Here is a 21,342-nt window from a genome sequence, read left to right on the forward strand (position 1 = left end):
GTTTGGTAGTGATTTATTTCTCTTCCTTCTTCATAACATCAAAATACATAAACTGAGTAAATACGGAGTAACTAATAATGTAGTGTTGACCCGATGAAAGTTTGAGTGAGAGAGAGAGCGAACTCCTAGCACACCACGGCTTTTATTTCTGATTCCCCTATTCATAAACAAATATCCTTTGATACTAAAAATCGATCGGGATGAGTCGGCAATTTGTGAGTTTTCCAAACAAGAATATCTTATAAAAAAGTAAGACTCCCGCATCAACATTCTGCACTGTTACAAGTGTTATCTGTCTGTCAAGTGGAGCAGATCAGCAGAAAGCTTGCTCAAGAGATCTCCGAGAGAGGAGCTTATGGTCAACAGAAGACTATTTGGAGAACACTGGCAGAGTAGCTAGGGTAGTTAAAGTATTGTCATCAGGACTTTGGACTGAGATTGTGATAGATAGGATCGCGGACATTGCCGGATCTTGGATCAAGAACTGGGACCATCAACGGAATCTCATCAGAAAGTCAGCCAACCAAGATATCCAGGCTTAGCTAAGTAACCATAGCATAAAGAAAGAGTTATTGTAAATTAAGTAATAGTTGTAACATTGTATAAGGATTGATTGATAGTCATACTGCACTAATTAATAAATAATCATAAGTTGTTCTCTGCAATAAACAGTGTGTTTGTGTGTTTGGTGTTGCGTGAACCCGAATAAGGTGATTTTGGCCTGGGTCATTTTAGTGACCATAACAAAGTGTAGTTTAACTTTAAGTTGGAATTATCCTAAATAACGATAAATTAGTGAGAATGATTATAGCCTCTGAAAAATCAATTCAGCAGGGCAATGTGCGAAAAATGATTTTTTTTTTACAATTGTGGCATTATGAAAAGGCTGTAGACCAAATGAACGCTGTCAACATTTTGCAGTTCAGTGATTCCATGTGTCGTTATGGTCATGTACTACAACTTCAACAGTGCTTTTATGTTCATTGACCTGAGATGTTCAAAATAAATGCAAATGCCACAACAAAAGTGTACTTGAGTCCAAGATGGCGGCCAAATTCGTGAACGGGTCATTCCATGATAATTTAAAACAGAATGAGTGTACACCCGACCTCTTGGTCTTGGGTATCGTTTGTGCCCCCCTAGGTTAAATCATAAGAAAAAAAAGTCAGATTCTCTTCATTCTGCCGCAAATTACGTGAGGTTGAGCATGCTGGGCTGAATTTGGTAAATAGCAGGTCACTTTAGAAAGTACCCATTTCAAAGGGCAATATCTCAGCAACTAAATCAGCTAGGACATTCTTATCACATAGGCTTTATATCCAGCTAGTCACAAACCAGCAGTAGTAAAACAAAATGGATATTTACATTTAGTTTCAATTTTAGAGGGGTGGGTGGGGGCAATGTAAATACAATATTTTCCCTTTTTCACGGACCAATGATAATATTTCCATCCTATTGAAGTGTCTTTAAATGGCCAAAATGTGTTAACTACCTGTCAAAGTCTACAATTCCGTAGAATATACAATGCCAGATAATCCTGTTTGGTCCTGCCACAGAAGTCACATAAATTTCACAAAGTTTGACGAACCGGTACATGAGGTACACACAAAATATAAGATTATATTTTTCTCATCTAAAAGAGTGTATTTTGAAGTTATTGAAAATGGTAGAATTTGTTTCTAAACTTTAAAGTTTGACTTCAAAATTGCATTAGAAATAGGGTAACAAAATCAAACTTGAACATTGGCTGGTATTGTACAGACAAAGTACGCTTTTCAAATCCCAATATACCAGCTAATCGGCTAAGTTTGTAATCCTTAGTAACAACACAACCGGAGATTGTTTTTGCGTGATGAATTGGGGGAGGGAAGGGGTCGCCTTGGGTCATAGCATGGTTTTGAGATCACCGCGGGCCTATAATTTTAACCATGCCCCTCATAGCAGTCAATATTTGTATACTATTCCTCATTGAAAATCTATGCAATCTATGCAATAAAAAAACCATGGTGATTTATTCGTGTTTTTTGTGTGTGTGTGTGTGTGTGTGGGGGGGTGGGGTGTGGGGTGTGTGTGTGGGTTTTTTTTTTTGTTTCGTTTTGTTTTGTTTTTTGAATGTTTGTTTGTTTTTTGACTAAACCGTAGACTTTGACAGGTATTTTAACACACTTTGAGCGTTAAAGCACTCTTAGATAGCATGGAAATAGTATCATTGGCCTGTGAAAAAGGAAACATAATTTCGTCGTCCGTATTCCATAGTGGCGTATAGTGGGGCGCCGCGAATAAACAACTTTTCGAGAAAATCGGGTTTGAAGAAATGCCAATTTAAAATCGAGTTGTGTAAATCAGACATTCATTATATTTTGTAAATGATGTGAAATTTCTGTAGTAAACTAAATAGATTTTATTGTTATATATTTTTCAAAAGAAATAAATACATACTATTGCTGGCAAACTGACAATAAAACTATACGTCACTATGGAAAACGAACAAAACGCAATACCTAACCTTACGTTAACCGTACGCCACCTCGGTCGCCGTGTAATCCCTATGGCGTTACTTTTCGTCGTTCGTATTCCATAGTGGCGTATAGGTCCGATACGCGTACGCCACTATGACATACGATGTTTTTCATTTTTGCCGATATTTCATAATTATAAAATGTGTATAAAAAGTGGCGTATGGTCGATACGCCACTATGGAATACAAAAATGTCACTTTGTAACTATACGCCACATTTAATTAATTAATTACTAATTAATTAGCTAATTATGACTGATGAGACTTAGAACAAATGAAAGAGAACATCATTAAAAACATATGTGCCAATTTTCAAAAAAATGACCAAAAATCACTATACGCCACTATGGAATACAGCCGACGATTTGTTAAATAGCACGGCGTATGACATTGACCCCTGACATTGACCCCCTTTGAAATTGAAACTAATTGTAAATATTCAATTTTCTTTGATTTTGTTCATTAATGACCAGCTGGTTATTAGCTCTATGTAATATGAAAGTCGTGGCTGAGTTGCTGAGAGTACCTCTTTAAAACGGCTACCTTGTAAAATGGCCTACTATTAACCAAATTCAGTTCAACAGTTCAGCTTAGAAGTACGAACATTTCGGCAAAAAAATGACTCTATTCTTATGGCCTTACTGGGGGCACAAGAGGTACCCACGGTCAATAACATAATTATAACATTGTTGTCACGATCTCTTTTATTTTTTTCTGAGAAGCGAAATTGCAAGTTGATAATATTTATTGTTACAGTCTGTATAGTGAAAATTATTATACTTAGTTTTCTGGGTTAATAACATGAACAACTTGTAATCTTTCTCCATAGTAGCCAGTGCACATAAACCTTGAATAAAACAGTGTATTTGGCCGGATTCGAACCGGCGAACTTCGTAATACTAGCACGACGCTCTACCCAACTGAGCTAAATAGCACGCTGGAGGAGAGTGAAAGATATATGGGTTAATAGGATGAACAAATTTTAATCTAAAAAATCCTAGCATTAGCGCCATCAATTTGACAGAAGATATTACTCTAAAGTGTTTTAATAGGTTTTACATGTAATTATGAAGGCACAGTGCCGTATAGTAGTCCAAAGCAGCGCAATCAGCTGCAGACGCGGTTTCCTGATCTGCTCTATTTTTTCGTGCTGTCTTGGGTCTTTATGGTGAGAAAGAGTGGGTTTGATGTGGGTGTTGGTGTGGGTATCTGTCAGTGGTGTAACGCTCATCAGTGGCGGATCCAAGAAAAGGGGAGGGGGCACATAATCCAATTCATAAGTTTTGCCGATACCAAAGCGCCATTGTGTCGCGCGACGCAGGTGGTACACCTCTCGGACATCCTAAGAATTGGAAACTTGGTCAAAATAAAGGTCTAATCGAAGCCAATTCGGGGACCAATTTTGTTGTAATCATTGCTTTAAAGTGCACCAAAAACGTGTCCAAAAAAGAAGTCAAAACGGACATTTCTTTATCCATACGCAGAGGATGTCTGCGGGATGCCATCCCCCTGATTTGGAAAAACATTTCAAAATACGGGCCCAATTGAAGCCATTTCGCGGACCATTTTGATACTATAGTTGTTATCATTTTTTGTGTTTTCTTTTATAATAATTATTATGAACTGTTTTATGTAACAGGAAAGGAAAGCACTCTGAGTTTAGACTTATTGCTTTAATAATAATAGTATTTGTTTCAATTAACAACAGACAAATCAAGAATATTATTACTATTGGCATTTAATTGCAAATAGTATTATATTCTTTAATCCCAGCTGTGGGATTGATTTGTCATGATGAACTCGGAAGCTCGATATTCCGGCGCACAGTGGCCGGTTCCGCCACATTGGTGCCAGTGGTGAGATACTAATCCGCCACACTATTATTATTAAAGCAACAAGTGTGTAGGTGTCCAAAACAGAAGCCAAAGTTGTTACTTCTTTATCCATACGCGGAGGGAAGGTATATAAAGGAGGACCCCCCTCCCAATAAAAAGGCCGAATTGAAGCCTTTTCTCTGACCATTTATAGACTATTATTACGCTCTGTGAGTGTTAATGTTCAGTACCCGTCGCAGTTTTTTTTTAAAGACGCGTCTTTACTACACTTTAAAACGCTCTATTTTGTGTGATTTTGCAGTGCCCATTGGCTAGGCTATTATGCTAATGTTATTACGTAATCAGGTATGTGGTATCATTTATGGTCCTGTGTCACACACTGCGACCGTTGTGCTACATAGTAAAAAAATGAAATGTTTCAAACATTTTACATAAATGTCTCATTCTTCTTCTTCTTAGCGTGTCCACGGCACAATATTAAATGTGTTTCAGCCAGTGCTGCACACATTTTTCAGCATTCTCATTGTAAACTGCTAAGTCAGCAGTTGTGCATGTTTGCTCCAGTTGAGGGCAACACAGTAAGTGATCCATTGTTTGTGGTTCTGTTCCACAATCGCAGGTTACATCTGTATTCTTTCGATATCCCCATTTGCTGAGGTTGACTTTACATCTTCCTACACCAGACCTTAACCTATTAAGGCATTTCCATTCAACCCAACTTGCATCTGCACCACTGGTAGTTCTTCGCCAACAGGAATATTCAAAATTGGTGGGTGATTTGTAGATCTCTCCTCCCATTTTGCTACTCTTTACTGTTGGCTGATGTTTCGAGTGGAGTTACACTGTTCAGGAAGCTATCTCTGGACTTCAGACGACTTTCTGGGGGGGGGGGCATGCCCAAACAGGGGATGTCTTACATCAGTGGCTTGGCGCTGGCGTTCTTTCATAAAAAAAAAAGAAAAAAAAAAAAAAGCGCAGTGATTTATAGTGCGCTACGCACAGGCACAACGCCTAGACGTTGATCCACAAGCCTCAGCACACTTTACAGGTTGTCGCTGACCACTATGGCCCCACATCATTCCATAAACCATTAAACAACAATTCAGGGACATTGCTGCTTCAAGAGCGCACACCCTAGACATTCCACAAATAACCATCGCAACCAGGATCAGCTCCCCGAGTTTCGTACGGGTTACAACGAGACAAATTAGCAGTGAGTTCCTTGTCCAAGGGAATTTCAAGCTAACTCAACTTTTCCACGATAGCATACTAGGCACCACCAGGGTTCGAACTCGCAACCTCTCGCACCATAGTCGAACGCCTTATCGATTGAGCTAACTTGACTTTCATGCTTGCTACGTTACGTCTAACATCTGGTGGCGCTATACCTGCTAGAGTGTACAGGTTCTCAGTTGGTGTTGCTCGAAGACATCCTGTTATCAGGCGACAGCTAGCATTCAGGGCTGGATCCACCTTCTTTGCATGAGGCGATCTCTCCCATACAGGGCATGCATACTCTGCTGTTGAGTAGCATAGAGCCAAGGCCGTTGCCTTCAGAGTGTGAGCACTTGCACCCCAGCTTGTTCCGGTGAGCTTACTCAAGATGTTGTTTCTTGCACTGACTTTCATCTTTGTCTTCTCAACATGATTCTTGTAGGAGAGACACCTATCCAGAGTAACTCCAAGATAGACAGGGTGTTCACAGTGTTCAAGCGCTGTACCAGACCAGGTGACCTTGAGATGGCGCTTTGCTTCACGGTTGCGTAAATGGAAGGCACACACCTGTGTCTTTGATGGGTTGGCTCCCAGGTGGTTATCTTCATAGTATGGTGTGAGGTCGTCCAGAGCTTTAGAGAGGCGTTCTTCCACAACTGTGAAATCTGGATCTTGAGCTCCAATACCCAGATCGTCAGCATAGATGAATCGAACAGTGTTCTCACTTCTTGGTTGGTCGTTTGTGTAGATGTTGAAGAGGAGTGGTGCAAGTACACTTCCCTGTGGAAGACCATTCTTTAGCCTACGCCATCTGCTCTTCTTGCTACCCAGCTCAACAAAGAATAGTCTATCCTTAAGCATGCTTTCTATCATTTCTGTAAACTGTATATCTTCAGTCAGCTCCTGGATCTTGTGGAGGAGACATCGATGGTTGACTGTATCGTAAGCTGCTGATAGATCAACGAACACAACCCCAGATACCATTCCTTTCTCGTAACCTTCTTCGATGTACTGGGTGAGGTTGAGAACCTGGCTAGTTGTTGACTTGCCAGGGCGGAAGCCGGCTTGCTCAGGGATGAGGCGTTCATCGATGACAGGTGCGACTCTGTTGAGTAATAGGCGTTCAAAGAGCTTATATGTATGACTCAGAAGTGATATTGGGCGATAGTTCTTTGGAATTGATGGATCTTTTCCAGGTTTCAGAAGTGCTGTCACATGAGCTTTCTTCCAGATATTAGGGAGCTTGTGTGTTGCCAGACATTGGTTGAAGAGCTGTAGGAGCCACTTCCTTGCTTCATGTCCAAAGTTTTTGATCTGCTCAGTTGAGATGTTGTCTAGACCTATCGCTTTTCCTGGTTTTAGAGTGGAGATTCCTGCTTCTAGCTCCTCCATGGTGAAAGGTCTTGTGAAACCATGGTCCTTGTTGTATTTTTTACGGTTGAGCTTGATCTTTTTCTGCTTTTTTCCACTTCTACCATTCAGGAGTAGTTGGTGTACGACTTGGTTTGCTGTAACTTTCGAGTGTGGCGGAGCTGCTTTGGGATCATCTCTGAGTTTGCGGATAGTCGACCAAGCTTTCTTGCTATTCTTTGACATGTCTGTTGATTCTATCAAGGCATTCCAGGTCTTGCGGCGCTCTTGAGAGATACTTTCCATCACTTTCTTTCCTTTCAAAGTTGTTTCGTCAGAAAAGGGGTCTGTCTCAAACATGGTGACATATTCCTCATAAAGCTCAGAACTTTCCTTTGAGAGTCCAGGGATGTAATTTACTCTGCAACCTCGTGGGATGTATCTTCTAGCAGTCTTCCTAACTAGTTGAGTGAATTGGTCGTAGTTACCTGCTGTTGGCTCAATATGTTTCACCTTCAGATCTAGCTCGTCAGTAAAGCTCTGCCACTTGGCTTTCTTGTAGTTGAAGCGTCGAGTGAAAGGCACTGTTGTTGGTTTGACGACTGCATCTACTTTGATACCAATTGGACGGGGTTGACTTTGTGGGATGGAATCCATTACGAACTTCTGGCACATGCCTGCGATGTTGCTAGTCACTATGGCGAGGTCTGGATTGTATCCACGTTTCCAGCGTGCACTGTAGAATGAAGGAGGGAGCTTGGGGTCATGAATGAGACTGAGTTGGTTTGTGTCCATCCACATTTCTACCGCTTCTCCATCCTTGTTGGTTTCTCTATACCCCACAGGGTGCTGTGGCTATTAAGGTCACCAATGATGATTTGAGGCTTGTTGTGCACATTGGGAACAGGTTGGTGGAACTTGAAGACAACAGGTGGTGGTTTATACACAGAGGTCACTACAACACTACTCTTTTCCACTGTTAAGATCTCAATGTCTTCATCTGCAGAGAAGGACGTAGCTTCTATGATTGAACCAGCCTTGACAAATACAGCACTGTCATGCTGTCGATGAGGACGTTCGATGGCTAAATCCATGCCAGGTATGGTAGGGCGGATGTTGTTACTTCCTCGATGTGTCTCTTGCAAACAGAGGACATCACACTGGAGATTGTTGCACATCTCGGCTAATAAGCTTTGCTTAGCAGTTGAGAAACCTTCGACATTGAATGATATGACTGTCAACGCAGGTCCTAGAAAGGGCCCTCGTTGTGGTAGTTGTCGAGGCATCGTTGTGATGTTTCTTCTATGTTACTTGTGCGTGGTGGTGATATGATTAGTTCAGCTGGTTAGAGCTTTATCCAGGGTCGCGTGTACATATGTACGGGCGCTCCTATCATGACCCCTAAATGTCTCATTTAAAATGGTTCATCCTCCTGAGCATTTTGACACCTTTTGTCCACATTTACAATCATTCTGACTTTTTTTTCACTAGGTTCAAATTTTTAAAGGGGGTTTTAGGTCGAATTTTAAGACAGGATAAAACATGAATAATATAGAATAAATTAGACCTAATTGAATCGTCTAAGTGAAGAAATACTCAAAGAGACAGTGTTTTAAAATCCAAGTTGCACATCAAAATGTAACAAAACCACCTTTTTTGGGTACCCCAGTATGACGCATGATCTTATACATTGTACAAAGCTGACTTTCATAATTTAGGCATTTCAAATATCAGGCCAAGGGCTGAGCAGCTCCATTTCAACCATGTTTTTAATATTTTTCATGATGTTTGCCCAAGCTATATGCTTAAATTTTAAATTATCTAACCTTCGTCGTTATAACACAAGGGGTAGCAATTTTAAATTTCAAATTCCAAAAATTAAAACAGCAGATTCTGCTTCTTTTGTAAAATGCAATTCATAATGGAACAAACTTCCTGATAATGTAAAGGGACATACTTGGTATATTATCATGTCACTATTTTATATGTTTTCAATTTCTATTTTCTAAGAATTGAGTTTGTGTATGTTCTGTGCGGAATTTTTATTGTCTGTATGATGATGCTGAATTAGTGCAAATCAAATCAAATCAAATCAAATCAAATCAAATCAAATCAAATCAAATCAAATCATATCATATCATATCATATCATATCATATCATATCATATCATATCATATCAAATCATATCAAATCAATGACAAAGGTTCATTCTTTATGTGATCTTTAAGAAATTTCAACAAAATAAACCATGGTCAGAGGTCAACTTTCGGAACCATAAGTGTAAGTTGAACATGTGTATCTCTCCTTCGAATGTATAAGTAAGTAATGTATCAAATAAAATTACATTAATATGCTTTAGTTTTGTCTGATGTGAGTACATTTTAAAGCGGTATGCGTGCTCCACGAGCCAACCGAGTCCATTGTGATCAGAGGAAGTTAGTTCTACCCTTAAACTAGTGTTTGGCCATTGTGCATAAGAAAAACTAAAACGTTGTCAATTCAAACTTAATCGGGAATAATTCAATTGAATTCAATGCCCACCACACCAATTTACGACAAAATAAATTATTTTGACAGGGAGAGTGGTCAATTTAATGATTTTATTCTACAAGAGCGTGACGAAGCAGTCATGTCAAACAAGATAGGCATACATCGGTGAGCGATAGTTTAGTTAGTGAGAGAAACCTTTAAAATCCTAAGTTTGAATATCTTCCTTTGGGGATTCAGAGAATCTTTGGCAACATCGTTCAAAACAGGCCAGCAATTCAAGATATCACCGCGATATTAATGTATGAGTATATGGCTACTTCTTGCACCATTCGTTCTCTTCCACGAGAGGGGCATATCATTTGTGAAAGCCTACGACCATTTATGACATGTATACCATATTTTATAATACTCCAATAACTTTAATTGCTTCTGGTGCTGGTTCTGGTTATGTGTTTTACGCATGCGTAAACGTGGGTAGCAACGTTACGGTATCATCTTGATAAAAACGTCGTTTTAGTTCTGCTTAGTAACACAATAGACGAACACTTCACAATTGGAAACCTCTTATATATCTGAATTTTGGAGGAAGGATTTCAACCAACAATTTGCACGGATTAGCTTAAAAGAAAGTGTAAGTACGTTCGCCATAATACATGTAGTGTTCTTTGTATTTACGTTAGTATCCACAGACAAGTTGGAGTACTTTTAAACCTATTACATTTGGACATATTTTATTGAAGCACATTGTGATACAGTTAACACAATGTTGAAAAGACACGAGCGTTGAAATTCAATTGAAACCAGTGATTCGATAAACAAGGTTAATCAGCAAAGAAGCAAAAATCATCCAAATCGGATGTTTAAAAGTTTGTAAAACAGTACAGAATTGATAAGCCCAAAAGCGGTCTAAGCAGATAGGAATAACAGGTAACCTTTTGGAGTCAATGTTGGAGGAGTTTGTCCGTGCAGACCCTTTGTATCTATACGCAATTGAATACATGTGGGGCTTCACATTTCGCAGTACTGCTGTTTTCTTCTCTTTTGTAATTTGTTCGTATGAACAAAGCACATAATGTAGATATTTACGGAACTATCCTTCTCCTCAACGCTTTATTCTAAATATGTCCATTATTTTTACATGCGGTGACCAACGATAAGCCCCCTGGATTTGAACTTTCTAAAAGGTTTATCTTAATTGAAATTTGCATATTCCTTTTTCGATTTTATCTTTGTAAACGATTTTTAAGCATCATGGTCCGCTCAGCAGCCTCTACCACCATGTAGCATTTCTATATCAAAATACAAGGTGTCACATAAAAAGGTTACATGTAGGAAACGAACCGCATTTTAGGATGGCTCAACATAACAATGTCATTTTATCAGATTTTATTTATGCATCCTTCGTCTAGTTGTCTGCTAAGTTTCAACGCTGTATCTTAATAGCAACTTAACTTATGAGCGCAAGATGACAGGGGTGTCAAGAGTGGCTAACCAACAAAATATCGCAAAACAAAAGTTGAACACAAGAACACCTTTGTTTTCATATTTTTTCTTTATTGCTTTTTTTTTTTTTTTTTTTCTTATTGTTTCATGGTACAACTTATTTCACAAAAGAAACAAATTAAAAAAGTAGATATTGCACACTGCAAATAAATCAGTTTTAGAGCTTCTAGACTCTTGGTGGTAACACATAAAGGAAGATGGTCATTAGAGATCTCCTGTCATCAACATAGATACATTAATAACAATCTTTTGCATTTAGGCTTTGTTGCGTTGAAATCGCTGCCGTGTTATATGCTGTAAGAATATGGGACATTTCTGACTGAAGTCTTGAATTAAAACTGAACGAGTTTTATTCTCTGCTCATCAGAATAAAATATTAACACTGCATGCATCAGCCATGCTATGGCTGGGCCTACTCAAATGCCCCGCCAAAAGCACGGTGGCTATGACGGTGGTAATGAACCTCGTACTGCGTTATGTCACGTAAATAGCTTACTCAGGAATGCGTGGAATGCGGGCCGTATACACAAGTTGTGAACTTGACATTCACAGGGGTACTAGTAGAGGGCACATAGATTATGTCATGAAAAGGACATTTTATATTTGTTAACATTAACTGAGATTATTTTCAAAAATCTACATGTAACCTTTTTTTGGGACACCCGGTACATTTAGAATTTTTTTTTTGATATCAGTGCATTGACCCTACGAAATATTTATTAGAGCTAAACGATTGTTTGGATTTTGTTAGCCAAAATGTATCCAAAGTGGTAAACATGTTTGATCTCGTAACAAAAGGGGATTGGAACAATGGTATAAAATTTCACAGGGCGAGCAGTTGCCCAGCAACCACAAAACGTATTCGACATTATTCGCCGATGGTTATAAAAGGTTCAATTGTCGGGGGTATATAAAGGGTGTCTAAAGGGTATAGAACGTTCTCATAACATTTTGACAACATTTTAAAGACGACGTTGTAGTTTCATACAAAACGTTTTAAAACGTTTTTATGACCTTTATATAACCAAAACCCAAATTGTAACATATTTAAAACGTTTTGAAGACATTTTGTGTTTGATGGGTGGGTGAATCGGAATATTTTCGGTTAACTTACTCGCGTATGTAGGTCTGATTCGCCATACTTTATACTTTAGCAAATACGAGTGCAGTTTTGTCCACGGTAAATTCACCGTGACTTTTTCAGCCATAAACTTAGTGAAGATTAAACCGAAATATGCAGTACTAAACCATTATAGTAATCGATTGTCCAATGCACATTTCTTACTACGTGATAATATTAATCCAATAAGCGATCGAATCCGCTACGGTCGACTAATCCAATCGATAATGACGCTATTGACATAGGAACACCAAGCATATTTATCACAATGTGTAACTTCTAGGAACACCAAGTCACAGTGTTACTTTTTATGATCAAGATAAGTCCATACTCCGTTGTTGCCCCTGTTGTTTTCCATCTACTGGTGTTGTTGATTTCATCACCGTGATCGTTGCTGTCGCGTAACAATAACCCTAAATCAAACCCTAGCCTAAATCCCAAACCAAATCATAAGCTAATTCCGACCTTAACCTTGAAGCAATCAATACCGTGAGCCTCAAGCCTAACGCTTAAACAACGGTGCGTATTACTCCTCTATTCGCCAAACGCCAAGAGTTTTTAGAATGCTGTTAAAATAAGAAACATTTTAATGCTAATTTATTGCACATTATAGGAAAGCGTGGGTTCGAGCCGCGCCGGTGCTGCCGAAATATTTTTTTTTTTTTTTAAATTTCATATTATGTTAGGGAAATGTGGCTGGGAGAATGTATATACAGGGTGTCCCAAAAAAAAGAGGCCCCTCATTGCGCCCTCTTTTTCTCCTATTTTTGAAAAGTTGATCAAATATATTTTGATATGTAAAGGAACCTTGAGTCGTTAGCTTTAATAAACCAAAACAATTATATCAATCAGCTCACAACTTTTGAAAATATGCTCTTTTAAAGAAATGTACCCGTTTTTCACTCTGTCCACGGAGAAGGTTTGGCTACTTCAAAGATTGAAAAGGAGTACACATACCATGCATGAATATCAAACATTCCTCAATGATAACTTTATAAAATAACTTTATTTATGGACTGGGCTTTACCGGAGGGTTCATGGGCAATGGATTTTGTTAATAGTGTCATTAATTTGTGGGTAAAATGGATGCCGAATGGGACTTCTATTGCTTTACTTGCAATTACTTATTTTTTCTTGGTTATTTATGCCTTTTTATTTTATTATGTTTCTTACTTTCTTACTTTGTTGTTTCTTGCTTTTTTTTTTTTCAACGTAAGTCATTTCTCTTTTTTTTTTAAGAGGTAGCCCTAAAAGGTTGTTTGGTTTGTCTTTGGTTCTTCTGAAGGTGCTGCTCTGCCCTCTACCTGGTTGCCTCCTTGGCGAATACAGGTTTCAGCCCTGGTCCTCATTGCATCAATTGCGTTGCGTACCATCCTTGTGCGCCGGATACTTACGAATGCATTCAGTAATACGTTTGCGAAGATCTTGGATTTGAAAAAAAAAAAAGTGGTGTGAGGTCTGGTGATCAAGCAGGCCACTCCACAGCATGAGCCATCCCATCCACTCTGTTTGCTATCCGTGGAAAGAGTGAAAACGGGTACTTTTATTCAAAAGGGCATATCTTCAAAGGTTGTGAGCCGATTGAAATAATTGTTTTAGTTTATTGAAGCTAACGATTAAAGGTTTCTTTACCTACCAAAATATATTTAATCAACTTTTCAGAAATAGGAGAAAAAGAGTGCGCATTGAGGGGCCTCTTTTTTTGGGACACCCTGTATGTATGGCGAAGAGTTGTGTGGGTGCGTATCGAGTGTATTCTGACATTTTCATGTTTCTAGTTGATTTTGAAACTCAATAGCAAGAAACAGCAACTACCAGAATCCAAAAAGATTTTGCTATTTGTACTAATGCTACTTGTTTGTCCCCGTTATTATGGCATACGCTACTATTACTATTGCTGTTGTGTTGCTGCTATTTTTGTCGTTGCTGTTGCTGATGTGTTTTGTTGTTGATGATGACTTTGCTCTTAATCAATACCCTTGTTATTATGATTGCTATACCTTCAATGTAATGTAATATTGCAAATTGTATTCCACTTTATTATTAACTTAATTACATTTTATATTTCAGCCCTAAATCATGTGGGTGACCCACGTAGTAAACCAGTACAACTTGGTACTTATGCTACAACTTCTGTGTATACTGCCAGGTAAGTAGATCTTCACTGTATAAACACCCCTCGCAATCATCCACCCAAAAATAACAACCAAAAATATAAACACCAAAAAAAATGTACAAAACTTTCGTTTTGGTATATTATAGAACTTAACTCAAGAACCGCAAGACCTGAAAAATATGTGACCCGATCTGACAAAACCAGGAAGAAGTCGCTTTTTTGACATTTCATTATTTGAATAAAAAAGTAAGCACTAGATTTTAAGCTTGGAAATGATACCACAATTATATTAATAGCATCAATACTTTTCATAGATATTGATAATTGCTAAATCTTGATAAATATTATGCCTCTAACCCCACTCGTCTGAATCAAGACATATTTTGCAGAAACGAATCGGAAAAAAATAGCCATTTACATCTGTATTCCACAGTTTTGCCACAAGTTTTGCTTTGGGTAGGAAAAGTCAACATTGCAAATAATGCATACTATACTATGAGCGCCCCGTCAATGATAGATTTATAGCATTAGCTATTATGCTAAATATTTTACGAACATTCTGCTAAAACATGAGTGATGATGTCTACTTTAGGGTCCATGTACCGTAAAATCTCAGTACCGACCTCAAAGAGGGTAAGGAGTGCGTTATCCCCGGACCCGGGATCTGAGAGTGCCCGTCCGAAAATAGGTAAAGAAATTATTCCTTTATGCCCTTTCAAAAACAAAGACACGCTCAGTATATTAATATATAAATATAACATGGAAAAACAGTGTCATGATTTTTATCAGGTTCACCATTCTTTTGCCACAATACTTTTGAACTTTAAGTGATCATATCTCAAAATGCCAACATTGGACTAAGGTATGTCTGTAGATCCTGTCTTCACTGTCGATTTAGATGGGAAAACTTTGCGCGCTTCACGTTGAATTTTTTCTACGTTACATGGCGTTTCCTCATTGAGTGCCCCCCCCACTGACAAAAATGAAAGAAAAAGGTACCACTCTGACAAAAATGAAAGAGAAAATCAGGATGGCAAAGGAAAAGAAAAGGGGCAAGAAGCTCCTTTTCTACCAAAATTCCGAGCCAAAATTAAATGTCTTATATCATGTATATTATTGCATATTTCATTTCATTCATGTCGCCCTCTCCCCCTTTGTGCTATGAACTTGAATCCCTTTGTGCTAAAATATTGTTTTCTTTTATTGTAGATACTATATTTCTACAGAAATGAGCAGTAAAATAATTTAGAAAAATATTTAAAACTCCGGTTTAAAGGCTTAAATGTTAACCAACAATGAAATGTACATAGTGTAACCTATCAGCTAAAGTAATTCCAGTCTTTGGCAAAGAGATGATGTGACCAAACGTGGAGTCGTATATAATGCTTCGGAACAAACGATCCAATCATTTGATTAATAGCTTTAAAACATAATTAAACGGTGGTTTTGATGTACGAATATTTAGTAAATTGTTGTCAGGGTATTTTTGGTATAACATCCGCTCTTATAAATAATTAATTGCAATTAATCATTCAAAGCAATAAAACCGCTTCTTGGATTGGAAAAGCATAAAAAACATACATTTTGTCAATCGGAAACTTATATAAAATTAATATCACAATGCTTTTAAGCTTACGTTACCAAGGCAACTCTGTATAGAGCTCTTAACATAGTGTACAACCGCCATTATTCTCAAAATACATAACCATATGAAATGAATTTCTTAAAACAAATTGAATTATCCAGAGGCTAAGTAGAGTAGCAGGTTTTCCGTGTCACGGAAAAATGGACAAATTCACGGAATTTCAGAAAAAAACGGAAAGCACGGAAATTCGCGGAAAACGTGTTTTTTCCTTGAGAAAAAAAAAATGAAGAAAATATAATGAGATGTGAGGTTAAAATAATGAAAATGAAGTCCGTATTCAAAGATAGCAGGCTTAACAACTAAGAAGATAATGCAAGTAACTTCTTTTTACCCCAAATGTGAGCACGGAATTGAAATTAAATCACGGAAAATCATGGAATTTAGTATTGAAAACCACGCACGGAAAATCGCGGAATTCGGTGCTTTAAATCACGGAAAACTTGCCACTCTAGGCTAAGGGCTGTCATTTCTTTTTCAGATATATCAATAACCCCTTTATCTGAATTTGAAATTTTTTATGATTGTTTTTGGACATCAAATACAAGATAATAAAACTGTTTTGAAGACATGGTGAGAATTAAAATCGACAGAACACCATCATTGCCTTCAATTACCCATGTGAGTTGGTTTTGAAAAAAACAAGGTTTCACGCGTCATGCCCCAAAACATAATTATTAAACTTTAAACTTATTCACATAAGCAAATTAAAAACTCACTCAGAAATGTTCGTGACTCATCCGAGCTCACTTCTTAGCTGTTGGAACTGCTGGATGACCCATCACATTTTAGTGTTAACAATTGTATGACCCTCCTTATCTTAGCATAATCAAACGTTTATGTTTATTTTTCATTTTAGTTAATACTCATTTCCAATAAAAATTACAAAAGAGGACAGTTTCTTTTTACTAAAACAGCAAAAGGGCGTAAATTCAAGATAACGGGCCTTATCTGCGGTTTAGATGTCTTATGTGGGGATATGGATCGCTAAGTGGGTTTTTATGTCGCGTTATCCTGAGGCCCATTCTCCGATAAAGTGTTCAAGTTTGGTCTCAGGAATGACCAAATGCGAACCACGAAGAATTCATGAAAATCATTCAGAATCGTAAACTTTAATAGTTTCAGAACACAAAACAATGTATGTGTGATTTTTCAACAATACTTAATTTTGAGCAATATTACTTGTACGTATTGGGGGTAGCGTATCTGTGGTAACGTATCTGTAAAACCCTTTCCTATCTTTGTCTTAATCGTGCAAGTGTAAAAACTTACCAACTTATACCCATACTTGATCAGTCATCACACAATGTACTCAAGTCTGGTATGGTATTTGGCTTCATTTATCACAGCGTTTTTTCAGAGGGGAGAATAATTTAGGTAACGTATCTGTGACGACATGTACGTAACGTCAGGACTTTTTGTCATTAATATACCGGATTTTTTTTACTTTGAAACCATTGTGTTATTTTCCACATATATAATATAACTATGGAGCCTGCTTGATCCATCACATATGAGAACATTCATCCAGCCAATTATTTTCACAGATTGTTATCCATCAGAAATATGGTAACGTATCTGTGAACAATATTGGCGACATAGTCTCAAAGACCTGTTGGAAAAATGTAATAACCTGTGTTGTGATGTTTTATACTTTATAATTAGGGCATGGTACCAGCTATTAAATGAAAAGTACCTAAATCCATTACATGCGCGCATGTTTAGCGAGCAGGGACACATTATACGGAACGCACCTTGGCTGGCGACATGGAGGAAAACAATGGATATGCATAATCAGCTTTATTGCTTTATACTTTCTAGACATGTTACAACCTCTAGCCCCACACATTTTAGAAAGCAACTCCTAAGTATAAGTTATATTAATAATATAAAAGTTATTTCTTTCTGGCGAAACAAGTCTGAATACGACTTGAAACTATGGGCGACAAATATTTGGCATTTTGAACACTTGATCGGAGAATGTGCCCTGAGTTCGCGACCCTTGTCTGTTGATCGTATGCAATACGCTACTGTGATTGTATTATTTGCATGCCGAGGATATGACGATATTTAGCAATGTGAATTCCAGGGGGAAAGGTATTTACAGCGGTACCAGCTTGACTTATGATGTAAGGTTCCATAAGGTTGCGGCTTCGAGCATCGGCGATGTGTTGGACCCTTGGGGAGCGATCTTTGTCTCTTTTTGTCTCTATCTCTATACCCAGATGTATAAATGTGTTCCAGTATAATGGGTATGAAGGCTGAAACAAACTCGCTGTGTCGGAGGAGTAGTAAAAACCAAAGCAATTTATAAGTTTTATAAGTGATGAGACACACCTATGGACACGTTTGTCTGTGAGCGTTGCTCCTGCACGGACTTTACCTTTACCACGGGACAGGTCAAACCTTTGGTGCACCAGTTTACTCACTCCCCATGAACATAATAATATTACATCGTGTAACCATATACGAACAGTTTTGCATTTTCATTATTTTTAATTTTTAGAAAGTATGACACGTGTCAGAGCCCAACACATTTGTGAAAGTGGCCAACAAGAGAAGGAAGGCAAGCGTTGGCGATGGGTTCTAACACCCAGAGACCCATGCCTATGTACCAAGGTCAAGTTTGGCGGTTTTAATGCAAACACACCAAAACAGCCGTTTGATCCGGTTTACGTTGATAATCCATTTGTTAGTGATGATGTCAAAAAATTTAGGGAGCATTTTGGTTTGAATTGTACTGGTAAGTTTAGTTTATAGATGGATTATGGAACTGGTATATTGAGATAATCGTATATTGCCACCCAGGCACAGACAATACCGCCAACCCCGCTACAAAGAGAATACAAATTTCTTTCAAAACGAATGGGGGCCAATGGGAGCTTTGATGTGATGTCCTGAAATTTAACCGTTTGGATACAATTTTCTTCTTTAAAACAATTGTAACATTAGCATAGTAAGAAACATTGCTCTTAAGCGAAAAATATTTGAATAAAGTCAATAAGTGCTTAAAACAGAACTAAAGGCCAAAAGTAGACATACAATATCGATTTTGTTCAAATCTTTCCTCTCTATGTCTGCAGGGTTTCGAATTATCACTTTTATTCAGATAATTTAGCAAATTATTCTGGTCTCAACCGGCCTGCAGACTGAATTGCGTCCAAATGTGTTATATTGGTCTACATCAAGCCAATATCATGAATGCCTTATCTATTATCGAGTGCTTAGAGCCAGAAGTAGCTAAGTTTTCTCAATTACATGTTACTCATTTCGTCAACAAATGTACGGTTAATTATGCCCTCCATAATAAATCACTCACATTTTCTTATGGAGGACAGAATTAACCGTCCATTTATTACCAAACAAAAACAAACAAAATAACAGCAATTTGCAATTCCAAGGCAATATCGTTGCCCGCCGTAGCGTGTGCCCCATAAAGGGAAGAAAAGAAAAGGAATATGGAAGTAAAAAGAAGAGACAAAAGGGAGGGGGCGGGGGAGAGAAGAGAAAATATTGGAAAAAGGAGAATTGAACGTAATTTAGAAGGCCTGTTTCTATAGCGATCCGATCATGAATAGACCTGAAAGTATTTTAGGTAGTACTTAATATAAAAGCCCATACAAATTACTGCGGGGTACTGACTCCAACATCAATTCATAATGCCTGTTATTAATCTGGGGTCTGAAGTCTTATAAACTGTCAGTGCAACATTGAAAATTATGAGATTGGGTTCTTCAAAATTCATGAAGGCTGGTAGATTTCAAACCCAATGGCTGTATGGCTCTTGAAGGTATTGGCTTATGTGTATGTACGGCTGTTACAGTGGAGATGGAGTAACATGCACAGGTTAGTCTATTTTGTGTCATATCACCATCCAATTTATTTATACTAAATATAATTCGAGTAATACTAAATGCGCAATTCTGTCTGTACCTGCTAAAATATATTTCATGTAATTATGTACAGGTGATAATGAATGTACTTTGGGCACTGATAACTGTGACGCAAATGCTGCTTGCTCTAACACTGTTGGTTCATTCACATGTGCATGTAATGCCGGTTACAGCGGTGATGGAGTAGCATGCACAGGTTAGTCTATTTTGTGCCAAGGCACCATTATATTTATTTAAAAATAATTATCACCCCAATAATACATGAAAGTCAAACAACTTTTTGGAAATGGTGCATTCCTATCGAAATTTTCAAATATGAAATTGCTTTAAGTTTAAACAAATTCATTTCACTACCAACATTTGTGATGTGATCAATCAATTATGATGCACAATGTTACCAAGAAAAGCCAATCAATAATTATTCAAGTATTATTGATTTTTTAATTATATCATGTTTAGAGTTACAAGAATCATGTTAACTTTCCTTTTGTTTACAGCTCAATTTTGTTTGTACCTTAGTATAGTTGATTTTTTAATTATATCATGTTTCAGAGTTACAAGAATCATGTTAACTTTCCTTTTGATTACAGCTCAATTTTGTTTGTACCTAATAATTTATGACTTATTTTATACAACTCGTTACAGATGATAATGAATGTACTTTGAGTACTGATAACTGTGACGCAAATGCCACTTGCACCAATACCGCTGGTTCCTACACATGTGTATGCAATGCCGGTTACAGTGGAGATGGAGTAATATGCACAGGTTTGTGTATTTTGTGCCACATCACCATTCCATCAATTCCAAATACATTTCATTCCAGTAAAACACGAGAGTCAAACTACCTTTTTTTACTACTTAATTTTAACCTCAATATTTCATGAGAGTCAAAATACTTTTTGGAAATAGCGCTCTCCTATCAAAATTCCAAATATGACATTGCTTTAAAATGTTCAAAACAAATTAATTTCACTACCAATATATTATGTTTGTACCTGATAAATTATGACTTATTTCATACAATTCGTTACAGATGATAATGAATGTACTTTGAGTACTGATAACTGTGACGCAAATGCTGCTTGCAACAATACCGTTGGTTCCTTTACATGTGCATGTAATGCCGGTTACACTGGAGATGGAGTAACATGCACTGGTTAGTCAATTTTGTGCCATGTCACAATTCTATTTATGTCTAGTAATTGTCACCCATTCGTGATTCATACTACCTTTTGGAAATTGTACATTCGTATCAACATTTAAAACTATATGATTGCTTTATGTTTTGAAAGCAAATCCGTTCTGTTATATTAATCAATAATCATTTTAACTGTCATTTTGTTTATAGCTCAATTTTGTTTGTACCTATTAAATTATGATTTATTTCAAACAATTTGTTACAGATGATAATGAATGTACTTTGGGTACTGATCACTGTGGTGCAAATGCTGATTGCACTAACACTGATGGTTCCTTCACATGTGAATGTAATGATGGTTACGGTGAAGATGGAGTATCATGCACTGGTTAGTCTATTTTGTGTCATGTCACAATTCTATTTATTTCTAGTATTTTGTCACCCATTCGCGAGTTATACTACTGTTTGGAAATGTTGTATTAAACATGATACATTAATTTGGCAAGCTAAGCCAATTG

General features: G+C 37.5%; 1 protein-coding gene across 1 annotated transcript in view; it reads left to right on the forward strand.

The window, feature by feature from the left end:
- LOC140139194 (uncharacterized) overlaps window positions 1–20,255 on the forward strand; it is an 893,593-nt gene extending 873,338 nt beyond the window's left edge. The window contains exons 18-19 of the mRNA XM_072160975.1: window positions 19,757–19,879; window positions 20,236–20,255. Of these exons, the coding sequence (XP_072017076.1) occupies window positions 19,757–19,879; window positions 20,236–20,255 (143 nt within the window). The remainder of the gene's footprint in view (window positions 1–19,756; window positions 19,880–20,235) is intronic.
- The last annotated feature ends 1,087 nt before the right edge of the window (window positions 20,256–21,342 follow it).

Source organism: Amphiura filiformis, chromosome 18 (genome assembly GCF_039555335.1).
Source record: "Amphiura filiformis chromosome 18, Afil_fr2py, whole genome shotgun sequence".
NCBI classification, from domain to species: Eukaryota; Metazoa; Echinodermata; class Ophiuroidea; order Amphilepidida; family Amphiuridae; genus Amphiura; species Amphiura filiformis.